The sequence below is a fragment of the Juglans microcarpa x Juglans regia genome, chromosome 8D, assembly GCF_004785595.1.
Source record: "Juglans microcarpa x Juglans regia isolate MS1-56 chromosome 8D, Jm3101_v1.0, whole genome shotgun sequence".
NCBI classification, from domain to species: Eukaryota; Viridiplantae; Streptophyta; class Magnoliopsida; order Fagales; family Juglandaceae; genus Juglans; species Juglans microcarpa x Juglans regia.
In genome coordinates, this window is record NC_054608.1 from 14,640,850 (window position 1) to 14,655,236 (window position 14,387).

Here is a 14,387-nt window from a genome sequence, read left to right on the forward strand (position 1 = left end):
CAGAACCAGAACAACGTATGTTGCTTGTGAAACTAGAAGAGTTTATGTAATGATTTAAGTAATAGTGTTTTAAAATAAAATACTAAACTATATTATATGCTTTAAACACTGTATAGTTGTTGTAAGTCATCATTGAGGTCAAGGTGTTACTAGAGGTGTCTGTATAGAGTAATTGCAGAAAATAGAAAAATTAACGTTGATATTCTTGATAGTCACACCAGTGGCTCTAGGGATCTAGTAGCTTAGTTTGCTTCTTTTGTTGGTACACTTACACAGATATATGCACTCATGGCTACATTCTCCTGGGCTAAGGCTCCTCAAGATGTGAAAGACCACATCAAAACTCATTGCCTGGTGAGAAAGTTATTTATAAAATAATTTTATTAAATTATGACTTTATAATTTGTTTATTTATTAACTAATTGTTTCCCACTATTTAATGATGAATTTGAACTTAATTTTAGCTGGCGAGAGGATCAAGTAACGGTTGATGAGTTGATTACCAATGCATTCTGGAGGTACAAATGTAGATGTCATGCACACTATGAAAAGTTTAATAGTGCAACAGAGGCGCATCGAAACCCATTCCAAAACATGTCACCAAATGAATGGGAGAAACTTGGTGATTTATTTGAAGATCCCGCATATATGGTAATTTCGTTGCTATCTTTCTTTATTCTACATGTTAGATTTGTAAAAACATATATAGTAATAACGATACACCATCATGCGGGTTCTAGAACTTTACATCGATTTTAAAAAAATCAGTAACGTTATATTACTCCTTGTTACATATTAACATGTCAACATTGATTAAAGTTCAAAAATAATAGATTTTCCTTTTGCATGAACAAGATAGTCCTACTGAGTATAATCAGACCCAATTGTATGCTAAATCACATACAAATCGTGATGGTGTTTGGACCAGTCTTGATGCAGAAGCAAATTATGTAAGTTTAATATTTTACATAATAATATTAATGAAATTTATACTATCTCTAATGATCTTTCTTTTTAATTTTTTTTAGGACAAGATGGTTTCACTTTGGGAAAATACTGTTGTTGCATCTGATGAATCTTCTATTAATGATGTAGAATCTTTTCCTAAGTTCTTGGATCCCGTTCTAGATATTTGAGGAGTTTAGGACGTTGCGTGAAGCCTACTTCAACATCTTCATCTTCTCAAGTTAGATTGAAAAACAACTCTTGGGAGTTAGAAGATGCAAAGCTCGAGATCGAACATTTGAGGTCCAAGTAACGAGAGTTGGAGGCTCAAATACATTAGGCAGCGGATATAGAGGCGCGAATGGAACAGAAGATGGAGATTTGAAAGCAAAAGTGTTGGAATAGATGCAATTAATGAGGTCAGCCCATAACTTTATACTACCACCAACTTAGAACTTATTTTCTTACTTTATCTTTATTTTATTTCTCTGTAATGCAACATTTGAACAATTGTGATATTTTAAATATAATATATAAATGTAATTTTCTTATTTTTAAATTTGGAGTTTACTGTATCATGGTTACCGTTCGGACGTAATATATTCAATTTGAACAAGAAATTACTATTCATTACTGTTTGAACACATTTCCTATATGTTCGAATGAGAAACCCAAAACCATTCAAATGAAATTGAAAATCATTACTTCAATTCGAATAGAACTAATTAGACGTTAGAAAACACTCCATTCTTAACATTCAAAAAGGAAATATATCCTAAATTTTACTGGGATCACCACAATTTCTCAATGTCTTTATAATTAGTTTGGGGGAGGGCTCATTTTAACACTCAACATGGATGGGACAATTTTTCGTGCTGAGGGCAGTACAGGGGTAGGGCTCATTTTAAGAGATTGGGAAGGAAATGTTTTAATGGCAGTTAGTAAGAAAGAAGTTGATGTGATGGAGCCTTTGGAGATTGAGTTCATAGCGATACTGAGAGGATTGCAATTCTACATTCTTATTGGTCTTCAGTCTTTATGCCTTGACACTAATCCATTGTTACTAGTCCAAGAGATAAGCAGTTATGATATTGCAAATTCCATTTATGGGAATGTAGTAACAAACGTTCAGCAGCTCAAGAGTAGATTTCAAAGTTGTTCAATTGTACACATCAATAGAGAAGCCAATGAATTTGAACACAAAGTAGCAAGGTTTTCTAGAAATGTTATTGCAACTTATGTATGGTGGGATTCTGTCCCAGTTGTGTTCAACAAGTCCTATGGACTGATTTACACTTGTAATGCTGTTTGACAGTTAATGAGAAGTGTTTTTCTATATATATATTAAAAAAAAAAAAAAATTTGGTTCTACTCATCACTAATTTTATATTCTTAATTAGTTGCGATGTTGTAGTACTGCTAATTTATACATTTAAGCTTTGCTATTTATAAGTCGGTGAGCCAATGAACCACTTATTATGAGACCCATTAAAATTATAAAAATGTCAAACAATATTTATTAGTTGATGTACTGACTGGCAAGTGTATATATCCACCAAATCACTTATCAACGTGTATCAGTATGCCAAAATATGAGCTTGCAAATAGATTTTTTCTACACATTTCTATATATCTCTGTAACTTTATATATGCTATAATGATCAGTTCATGATAAGAAAAATGTATTACAGTCAGGGAAGCATTGTACACCTTTAATTCATCACCATGAATATGCCAAACTTACATATCATGTGGCCTCATTTGTCTACATTCTATGCATCCCCAGTCACCTCAACTGTTGGGTAAGCACCATTGTTTTTGTTAGCCACCTGAGCAGTAGTGGCCTTGGTGAAATACAAGTAGTAATACACATTGTTAATCATTGTTGCAACCACAAACACTGCTCCAGCGAAGAAAGCACCTTGCCTTAATGTTAGACATGAGAGATCTTGAACAGAAATCATTGACCAATACTTTGTGTGGTAGGCATTTCTCACAGCACCTGCAATTAGACATGCTTCTGCAACCAGAAAAGTCACCCTGCAAATGCATATTATAAAATGCAATGTTAGAAAATCATCTCGGGCATCGATGATGATCAGGAAGCTTCCTTTCGATAGAGAAAATGATCCGAAGGATATAGGAAAATAAGTTAAGAGAAAACAACTTCTCTTAACAAAAAGTATATTTTGACTTTTTGTATAGCTGTAATGCATAGCTTGTTTATACATTGGCTTGTAAGTAAAAAAACTTAATCTGAAAAGATCTAGGAAGCCCCCAAGAGAAAAACTCCAGGTTGAGTTTAGTCCGGCCATGGAAAACAAATAGCAGGGGATCGAGGGGTGCCCGGCCGGTGTGAAGAAATTCATGGGCCTAATTCATCTCATAAAACCGGTTTAACAATAGAGGATTGTTCATTCCTTATAAATATGCCCAAGACCTTGTCCATAGACAATGTGAGATTATTCATCAACACAGTGGACACCCAGTGATAAATCCCTTTCATAGTATATAATGCTTTAAGTTTTTCATATCTCATGAGTGATGAGACACTATGATTTGCACTGGGTTTCAAGGATTTCAGATTTACCTATTCGAGCAAGAATCAGGCAGAAAAGTATAGCAGATCATGAATAGTACTACAGAAATAACTAAAGTGATCCTTTTTAAATTTGTTCAGATTTGAGCAAGAGAGCAAGTACTGTGAAGGACATGAACCAGAATTCTTACCATGATGACACTAAGTAAATACTAGGCCATGCTCGTTTGCAACCGGTAGTGGGTGAAGGTCTCCCAATACACATACACTTTGTCACGCTCATTAGTAAAGATTGACTACAAAGAAGGAACACGAAAGCAGCGGCTCCATAAAAAGTTGCAACATCTGGGTCGTAAAGACAGTAAGTTGTATCTGTCCGAGGATCTTCGACTAAACGGCCCTGTTTTGAAGAACGAACAGGAATTGCCTCAATATAATATCTTGGGTTTTATTACTCACAAGACTCAAAAAATCAGCTCAAGATTCGCAATAGTGTCTACTTAATGTGGGATCATGAACTTCTCATGCATTCTAACAAACAATAAAAAAAAGTAGCTTCTTTTTTGGCTCTACTCAGCACTAAATACTACTGCTTATTTTCATCAACGCTATTTTTATATATATTCAAACGCAAATTTCAAATGAATTGACATTGATATGTAATATTTCCTTTAACATTGATCAAACTAAGTATGTTGAATTTAAAAATTTGAATTAGGTTTGAGCATTATTTTTACATTAGAACATTGTTTTTGTCAATCCGATATGATGATCATGATCATAAAGGCAAACCAAAATAAAAACTCGTTATAACAAATTGAAACTTAATTTATAAGATATTTGAATTAGGTTCGTACATGCATTATCTTACATTCAAACATAAATCTAAAGCGAATTAGCATATAATGTTTTTGGAATTCATGTACTAGGCCAAATGGTCTCTAAATGTATAATTTGACGCCCCATTCCAAATTTAAAAATAAAATTGTATGGAATTGTGGCCAACCCTTTTCAAGTGAAGATGTTTTACTTTTAGTATATAGTTTGTAAAAATAAATAGATGATCATCTATATATTTCAATTCTATTAATAAATGCTTTATTTTTAGTACATAGTTTGTAAAAATAAATAGATTGTGAACTAAATCAAAATGTGTTAAATTTTCAACAATTTATTAACTATATGAAGATGAATTATAATTTTGATGGGGCCATTGTTAAATTAGAGAATAATTATTCTTTTTTTTTTCCTAAAGAAAAAATTAAAAAACTGTAAAAAAAAAAATGTTCTACTTTTCCCTACAAAAAATATAGGAATTCCTAATGAACAGAAAAAACAGCAAGAATCGAAACCCGAACAAACAGTTTCATGAACAGAAAAAACTATATCATATTCTAGTAAACTACGAAACCCAATAAACCATAAAAAAAGTAGAAGAAAAGAAACTGGAATTAGAGGAAAATAAAAACTACGGTAGAACTTTTGGATGTGAAAGTAGAAGAAGATGCTTACTGTACATGTTCGACCCTTAGCAGCAAAGGCGAACCCAAAGGCCAATACGCTTAGAACCACCAACAGAATATACACGAGGGGCGAGCCCTTTCCTTGTACCATCTCTTCCCTGAAGAGAGAGGAAGGAGACAGAGGAGGATCTTAGAGAGAGGGAGATCAGAAATATAGATTGTTAGCAAGTCTAAGCGCAGATCATAGGACTGGGAAGTGTGAAAAAGCCGTACGTAAGAGTCGATAAAACTTTACTATTGTTTGTGCGCTGAGGAGGGAAAATCGGAAAGTGCTGTTGAAAAATGAAGTGGAATTCATATCAGACTCACGCGGAAGGAAAACTGTTCATGAGACATCACAAGCTGCCTATATGGGTTAGTAGGTATGTAGCCAACATGCATTAACAAATTAAGAACAAAACATGTTCGCTTTTAGGGTTTTCTATCTTTAGAAGCTAAAAACAATAAATTAAAGCTGTAAAAAAAATAAATGGTTGGTTTATACGAGGTCCCTCGGCATCGTCCTAATAATTAGACATATATGGTTTGCGTTTGGAAACAATCACGGACAGTTTTCTTGATCAATTGTTGAATACTTTTAATATAAAACAAGAAAAAAATGTACTTGATTAACATGACCACCAAAATATAACAATGCTATTATTATCATTAGAAAAATTCTAAACATAACCACCATACTCCAAGGGAATTTGAAGTGGGGATCATAGTTTATTTGAGGTTACACAAGTATAGGCAGCACAGTGCAGCTCAGTGCATGAATTACAAACTACCACCAAGATTTTTTGGCCCACTAAAAGTATTACAGCGCATTGGAAAGGTTGCATACAAGTTAGAGTTACCCTCTACTAGGGGTGTAACTGATCCGATTTGGTCTAGTTGTGAATATTTTTTAGAACTGAACTGGTATATACCGATTTTGAGATTTAGAAAACCGATACTACACCGATTACACTCCTAAACAGGTATTTCCGATTCAGTCCCTTTTTTCGATTTTAGTACAATATTAGTGGATTATATAGTTAGTATAACTATGCTATAGTGATATAGTTAGATATAGTGGATTATATAGTGATACTATAGTGATTTATATAGTTATTTATATATAGTGGATTACTAAAAGTATTAATATTAGAATTAGTATTAGTTTGTGTGTGTGTGTATAATAGTATCATATAGTGATATAATATTTGATTATGTATGTTAGTGATAATATATAATATGATGGTTACATAAACTTTTTATATGAGTGTATATGATCAAATATGTAGAAATGTATTTATCAAAAAGAATTAATATTATAATTTATTATGCTATAAAATGTATTTATCCTTAATATATATATATAGTATATTAATAACATATGATCAAATTTGCATGCTTAAGATATTAATTTTATGTTATTAGATTATTATTATACAAGAGTAATAAGATTTTAAAATTTAATGTTATATTAATTAGTAATTTAGCATATAATATAAAATTATTTTACCATGATATTCCTCCGTCACAAGTGATAGCTCATTAATAAATTTGGACAGGGGTCACCATTGGACATGTGACTACATTCTCTTTAATAAAAAAAAATATATAATTATATATATAAATTATATATAATATTAAAAATCATATAAGAATATATATATATATATATACATATATATATGGAAAACCAGAACTGGACCAATTTAAACTTGTTTTGAAAAAAATGAAACTAGTACTAGATCAATCCGGTTTTGAACCGGACGAAAATCACCGGTTTGCCGGTTTGTTTTTTCACCCCTACCCTCTGCTACAACTATTCATCCAGTGTTCTATGTTTCAGCCTTGAAGAAACATGTGGGAACATTAGTAGTGGTTTCACCCTTGTTGCCCCTCCTAGATTCATATGGAGCATTTAGAATTGAACCAAAGGCCATCTTACAACGTCGTATGCATGTTGTTGACATTAAGCCCTTGATTGAACTCCCGGTGAAGTGGAAAGGTACTCTTGAAGAAGATTCATCATGGGTTCTTGTAGATTAATTAACGACTCATTATCTCGATCTTGTGTACAAGGTCTTTTGATGGAAAAGGAGATGTAACGGGCTAAAGAAAATAAAAGAAGAAGTTAAAGTGTAGTGCTGGTGGGCGATCGAGCTATAGGGGAATAAGAAAAGAGAAGTATAGGTGAAAGAGGGGCAACTAAGAGGCACGCGGTCACTTAAAGGCAAAATTAATAATTTACCCTTTAATTGTAACGAGATTAACATTATTTTGTGAAGAATATAAATAGAGACTTGATTGTAATATTTTTTCATTGAAGAAAATACACGACTCTTGCTTGGAAGTGTTGATTCCTCAAAAGTCAAGTTCTTTCTTTCTCTTCTATCTTAATTCGATTATCTTGCTTTCATTATTTTGTTACACAACTTTGCTAAAAATACTTCTATATTGAGTGGGTTCATAAAAAGCGGCATCTTGGTTTCAGACCAACACCTATTTGCATATCATCGCCTCTATTAGCTTTTTTTTGGGGGGGGGGCGGGGGGAAGAAAAAACTACTTGGGTGGCGATTTGAAGACAAAGTATCATCTAGGGGCAACCTCACGACCGCCTGGCCACCCCACAATTTGTAGAACCCAAGATTTCACTTCTAAGAGCATTGTCAATGGTCTAACCATTACCAAGTCTATAATTTGACTAAAAGTTTAGGTTAGTCATTGGAGAGATTAATCAACATTGGACTATCAATCCAAAAGTTAAAATAAAAATATAAAATTAGATATTTTAATAAATTTTACAAATGCACTCTATATATTAATTAATAATTTAATTTTTACTTAAAATTATTGTTTCTAAACAATTTTTTTGCTCAATCTAATTATCCAATAATAGCCATTGTGAATATTTTTAGAGTAAAATATTATTTTAGAGATGAATAGTGGCTAACCAAATTTAAAAAAATGAATGAATTTACTATAGCTCAAAAGTAGAGTCATAGAGTTTTGACTACTCCAATACATGCTACTTTTAAACTACTTAGCGAAATTTTGACTAGGTACTAGCATTTTTCTAAACTTTGAGTAAAATAAGAGAGATCCACCAATGCAAAAATACCATATATGCAAGACATAGAAGGGGAATGAATGCTTTATTTTTTGCCATTATTTTGTCTTTGAATTTTTAATGAACTCACCTCATTCGACTCCATACGATACTAACTCATATTCATATCAAGGATAAGTTCTATTACAAGTCATCGAGCCCATGAATCTATTCTCTGTTTTTTTTTTTTTTTTTTTTATTTGATTCAATGGTTAGTATTTAAATTTAGAAATAATACAGAAATGGAATAATAGGGAAGTGGTTAGCACTAGCCAATGTCAGTCCTCTAAAATTGGGAGCAATCTGAAAGCCAAACCCATTGGGGGCTTACAATTATGGGAGAAAACCCGTGGATCTTACAAGGAGAAACCTTCTTCTGCCAGAACCTGACCATGAAGTTTAAACCCCACTAAACCCAAGTCATTTCAGAGCAAGCCCTACAGTTACAACATCTCCTAAAGATATTGGGGGCCCAAAACCACGACAACATCCCTATGAGTAGGCCCACCTGATCACTCAGGTACCGGGGGAAAAATCTCCTTAAGACCAAGCTCTGAAGCATGGAAGGGCAACATCTTCCTAAGCAAACATACTCCTAAGCCCATGAAAGCAGACCTATACGTACATATGTCCCTCTCCCCAAAAGTGGTGGTGCAAATTTCAAAGCCACATTTAAAAAATTCGATTATTTTTATAGATAAAATGAAATAGATTAAAATTAATTAAAAATTAAATAATATATTATTAAAATATATTTTTAATATTATTTTTATTTTAAAATTTTAAAAAGTTAAATTATTTATTTTATTTTATATAAAAATTTAAAAAAATTATTATGAATATATAAAATGTGTTGAAATGAGTTGAGATGATTCACTTTGTTTCCGAAGGCTTAAGATCTTTTTGAATTAAGTCACTTCATCAGGTTTTTAACAATTAATCAGATCGAAATGCTAATGCGGCATAATGCAACTTGCTATGCCGCACAGCTGAAAAACAAATGTAAAAATTAAAAATTAAAGAGCCAGAAACTAAAAAAAAAATAATTAAAAAGGAATAACAGATCAACAAAAAGATAAATGCGCAAATTAAAACAAGAGATTAATTGACCAATTGAAGGTGGAGAGGATTTGAGAAAGAGAGATCATATATATATTCTGTTATAAAATTTTTCTATAAAAGAAGTAAAAAAATTGAGTGACACGTGAGGGACTATTTCTCAATTTGTGCGTGTCATCCTTACATAGGGACTATACTAATCTTCTCTGTATCGTTCCAATTTTATTAGATATCCAAGGAATTGCCTGAGATGTACGTACATAGTTTATTATATATGCGACATTCACAATATTAACATAAATGTTTTTTTTTTATGAAATTTTTCATTGCAAAAGTTATTTTCCATGAAAAAGATTTGTTGCCATGAAAATGCTTTATTTTTTTTTATTTCTTATGAGAATAATATTTATAACATTTCTTATTATCGTGATTTTGTTTATTAATTGCTTCAAATTCTTAATTTCATTTTGGCCATTTCTTTTCATGTGCGCGATCGCTTACTACTCTCATGAGTTCTGGTAATACCTTTAATTAATTTGAATGAGGGCCAATGCAATGTTTTTTTTCAATATTCAATGTTAATTTAAAGAGATGTGAGTAGAATTGAGTGAATTTGAAACATGTAAATTATGGTTCAAATGAAAGTGGAGCTTTTAGCAATGTTGAAAGGAAAGTGTCAAATTTAAATACTTGTATGTTTTGGCCACCAATTGCTAGGAAAGGGGACTTATAAGTCCATGGTTGGTTAATGTGCAAAACTAGAGTTTAAGGTGTTAAGAGAAAAAAATCATCAAGCATTAAGTGAAGATAAACAATTTTGGATTTATACCGTTCGGCCACTTAAGGATTTTGTGACTTAAAATTTTCATTAATAAAAAAATATGCATAAAAGGAAAAAAGAAATAAGAAGGAAATCAAGTTTGTGAAAAATCGTACAAAATGGGGAATAATATTGTAAATGTAAATTTCATTTTTAGTCCAAGTTTTAAATTCCATTTTAGTCCTACTATATAGTTTAGTTACTTTCTGTTTTAGTCTTTTTCCTAAGTTAGTTAACTCATTGTATATAAATAGATGGTAACCTGATGTACAGTGACATATTGAATAAAAATCAAAAGTATTCTGCTTCTTTCTTCTTCGATCTTTACCTTTCTTGATTGAAGTTGCATCATGGTACCAAAGCAATAATTTTAGGGTTTTGCTTTGGATTCACTACAAGATCTGTTTTTCCGCTGCAAGAATGGCTAGCTCTTCTAGTTCTTTCTCTGTTTCAGTGATTTCAGAGGATTCTTCCAGTCCATTTCATCTCCAAAATGGAGATTCTCCTGGCTCGATTTTGGTATCTAATCTCCTTACGGGAGACAACTACAATAGTTGGTGTAGATCAATAGAAATGGCTTTAAAGGCCAAGAACAAGATGACTTCATCAATGGTGTGATTCCTCAACCAATTGAAGCAGATTCTTCATATCCTAAATGGAATCGGTGTAGCAGCATGGTTTTATCATGTATTATCAATTCGGTGTCAAGAGATATTGGAGAAACCATTGTCTATGCGAAAACTGCTAAGGATATGTGAGATGAGTTGAAGCATCAGTTCTCTTAAGGCAATGGATCACGGATTTTCCAGCTGCAAAAAGAGTTGTCTTCTTTAACTCAAGATCAAACCTTGGTGAGTGTCTATTATTGAAAATTCAAGTGTTTGTGGGATGAGCTTATGAATTACAATCAAATACCTAGATGTATATGTGGGGCATATAAAAATTGTAGTTGTGGTGCTGCTCGTATATTTCTTGAATATCATCAATGCCAACATGTAATCATGTTTCTTATGGGGTTGAATGAGGAATTTGCTCATGTTAGGGGTCAGATTTTGTTGATAGAACCCTTACCATCAATTACCAAAGTTTTTTCTTTGGTAATTCAAGAAGAGAAACAAAGGGAGGTTGGTTCTATGGGAAGAGTAGGTTTTCAACCTAATGTAGCTTTCATGAACAAAAGAGTTTAAGCTCCAAAGAATAACACTGGAAAACAACAGTATAGAAGAGAAAAAGTGTTGTGTACTCACTGTGGAATGACCAATCACACAGTAGACAAGTGTTACAAGTTACATGGATACCCTCCAAGTTTCAAACAAAAGGGAAAAGTTTCATCAGCAAACCAAGTTATGACTCAACCCTCGAGTACACCATTTGATCAACATTGTATGTCTTTCTCTCAAGAAGAGTATCAGCAACTATTGGCATTAATTCGACCACAATCAACTGAACCATCCAAAACCAGTCATCAGGTAGCTAATGTCCTATTCGCATCAAATCCTTTGCCTTCCTTTTCAGGTAATATAGTTTGTCATTCAACTTTCTTATCTATGAAAAATGAGAATTTAACATCTACTTCTAGCACTTGGATCATAGATACAGGTGCTACAGACTACATTATCCATTCTATTAATCTTTTCACCACAATCACACAAGTTCTTAATACATTTGTTAAATTGCCAAATGGATAAAATGTTACAGTAACACATCTTGGTACTGTCCATTATCAGAAGGCTTAGTCTTGAAAGATGTTTTATGTGTTCCTAGTTTTGCATATAATTTTCTTTCAGTAACTAAGCTAACATATGATCAGAATTATTGCTTTATTTTTATGCCTGAGATTTGCTATATACAGAGCCCATGGAAGATGATTGGGAAGGGTAGAAAAACAGCTGGTCTCTACTTCTTGCAACAATCATCAGACAATACAACTATTAATTCCATACTTTCATCTAGTGTAAATTCCATTTCAGATTCTACTTACCATTTGTGGCGTAGTAGACTAGGTCATCCATCATCTTCGAGATTGTTAGTTCTTTCAAGGTCAATTCCAAATTTTCCTTCAAATAAACTTGTACATGAGCATCATTGTACAGTCCGCCCTTTGGCAAAACAGAAACGATTGCCATTTCCCGTTCATTCTTACAAACCTAGTTCATCCTTTCATTTAATTCACTGTGATATATGGGGTCCTTTTTCAATACCAACTCATGATTGTTTCAAGTATTTCCTAACAATTGTTGATGATCATTCTAGATCAACTTGGGTGCACTTAATGAAATCTAAATGTGAGGTTAAACACATTCTTACAGTTTTTTACAATCTGGTTTATACACAGTTTCAACAGAAAATAAAGTGTATAAGAACAGATAATGGTTTAGATTTTTTAATTAGAGAGTTTTTCAATTCAAAAGGGATTATACATCAAACTTCTTGTGTTGAGACTCCTCAACAAAATTCAATTGTTGGAAACATCAACATCTTTTGAATGTTGCAAGAGCATTAAAATTTCAATCAAATATTCCATTAAATTTTTGGGAGAATGTGTTTTAACAGCAACTCACATCATTAATCACATTCCATCTCATATTCTCAACAACAAATCACCACAATAGATTCTTTATGGTGATATTCCTTCTTACAATCATTTTAAAGTTTTTGATTTTCTATGTTATGCTTCTACTTTAAGCAATAATAGATCCAAATTTTCTCCTAGAGCTAGAAAATGTATATTTGTTGATTATCCTTTTGGAACAAAAGGATACAAGTTATATGATCTAGATTCTCAGTTTTTTTTGTTTCTCGAGATGTTGTTTTCCATGAACATATATTTCCTTTTTAGACCAAAGTTTATTCAAAAGAGACTTGCTTACAATTTGAGTTTGTATTGCCTCATCTAGTTACAAATCATATATCACATTCTTCTAACAATCCAAATAATAATTGCTTTTCAAATGATTCCAATATCAATTCAGATTCTGTTTCTATATCAGAATCCTTAAGTGATTCAAGTCAAAATTCACACATTCGTTCACTACAAGATATGACCCAATATCCTCATCTTAGAAAATCCACCAGATAGCACAAAGCTCTTACTTATTTGCAAAATTATCACTACAATTTAGCATCTTTAGTAGCTTCTACCTCTACCACATCATCTCTTGGCTCAATTGATATAACTTCAGGTAACAAATACAACATTTCTGAATTTTTATCATATAAGCATTTATCTCCTTCTCATTGAGCTTTTAGCATCTCTATCTCATCTCAAAAAGAACTTGATTTTTATCGTCAAGCTGTTAAGCATCCTCATTGGAGAGATGCTATGTCCATTGAGTTAGCTGCCTTAGAATCAAATAATACATGGACTCTCACTGACCTTCCACCAGATAAAAATTCTATTGGTTGTAAGTGGGTCTATAAAACTAAGTTTAATGCTGATGGCTCGATTGAGAGGTATAAGGCAATATTAGTTGCCAAAGGTTATACTCAAAGGGAAGGGCTTGATTACTTAAAAACTTTTTCCCCAGTTGCAAAAATGGTGACAGTGAGGTGTTTTCTATCTCTAACAGCAATTCATAACTGGCATCTAGTGCAGTTGGATGTAAACAATGCATTTCTTTATGGTGATATAGATGAAACAGTCTATATGAAACCACCACCTGGGTATCTTAAAAAGGGGGATACTCGAGTTTGCAAGTTGCAGAAATCCTTGTATGGATTGAAACAGGCTTCTAAGCAGTGGAACTCAAAGTTCACTGCAGCCTTGGTTGAGTTGGGATTTGTTCAATCCAAATCAGATTATTCATTGTTTACTAAGCAAACAGATGATTGTTTTGTGGCTCTTTTGGTGTATGTAGATGACATACTATTGGCCAGTAGTAGCATTTCTGTTGTTCAGACTATCAAAGAGTCTTTAAGTGCACAATTTAAACTAAAGGATTTAGGTCTTGTCAAATATTTCCTAGGCATGGAAATAGCTCGATCCCAAAAGGCAATTTCCATTTGTCAAAGGAAATATGCACTGGAGTTTATATCTGATGCTGGTTTATTGGCTTCTAAGCCATTAAATTTCCCTATGGATTCCCACTGCAAACTTTCCAAGTCTGATGGAAAATTACTTGAAGACACAACTATCTACAGAAGACTTATAGGCAGGTTATTGTATCTCACTCACACTAGGCCAGACATCACTTACTTAGTTCATTACTTGAGTCAATTTTTAGAATCTCCTAGAGTTCCTCACATACAAGCTGCTCTCATAATACTCAGATATATAAAGATGGCACCAGGCCAAGGTATTTTTTTTCCAGCATCATCTAAAGTTCACTTGAAATCCTTTGCTGATTCGGATTGGGAAAGTTGTCCTGATACAAGAAGGTCTATTTCTGTCTACTGTGTATTTCTTGGTGAATTACTG

General features: G+C 32.7%; 1 protein-coding gene and 1 pseudogene across 1 annotated transcript; both read right to left on the minus strand.

Annotated features, from left to right (window-relative positions):
* Positions 1-2,643: 2,643 nt before the first annotated feature.
* On the minus strand, positions 2,644-5,098 carry LOC121241812. Its single transcript, XM_041139654.1, has 3 exons — positions 4,997-5,098; positions 3,676-3,884; positions 2,644-2,985 (listed from the first exon to the last, which is right to left on the minus strand). The coding sequence occupies exons 1-3, from the start codon at positions 5,096-5,098 to the stop codon at positions 2,718-2,720; spliced, it is 579 nt and encodes a 192-aa protein (XP_040995588.1). The 3' UTR covers positions 2,644-2,717.
* Positions 5,099-9,279: 4,181 nt separating this feature from the next.
* LOC121243763 lies at positions 9,280-9,402 on the minus strand (annotated as a pseudogene).
* Between the last annotated feature and the right edge of the window lie 4,985 nt (positions 9,403-14,387).

Excerpts from the sequence above, each read along its gene's own strand:
- LOC121241812 (XM_041139654.1), bottom strand. The coding sequence starts at position 5,098 with ATGGTACAAGGAAAGGGCTCGCCCCTCGTGTATATTCTGTTGGTGGTT. Across the intron at positions 3,885-4,996 it reads CTAAGGGTCGAACATGTACA|GGCCGTTTAGTCGAAGATCC; the intron begins GTAAGCATCTTC and ends TCTTCAAAACAG. Across the intron at positions 2,986-3,675 it reads ATTTACTTAGTGTCATCATG|GGTGACTTTTCTGGTTGCAG; the intron begins GTAAGAATTCTG and ends ATGCATTTGCAG.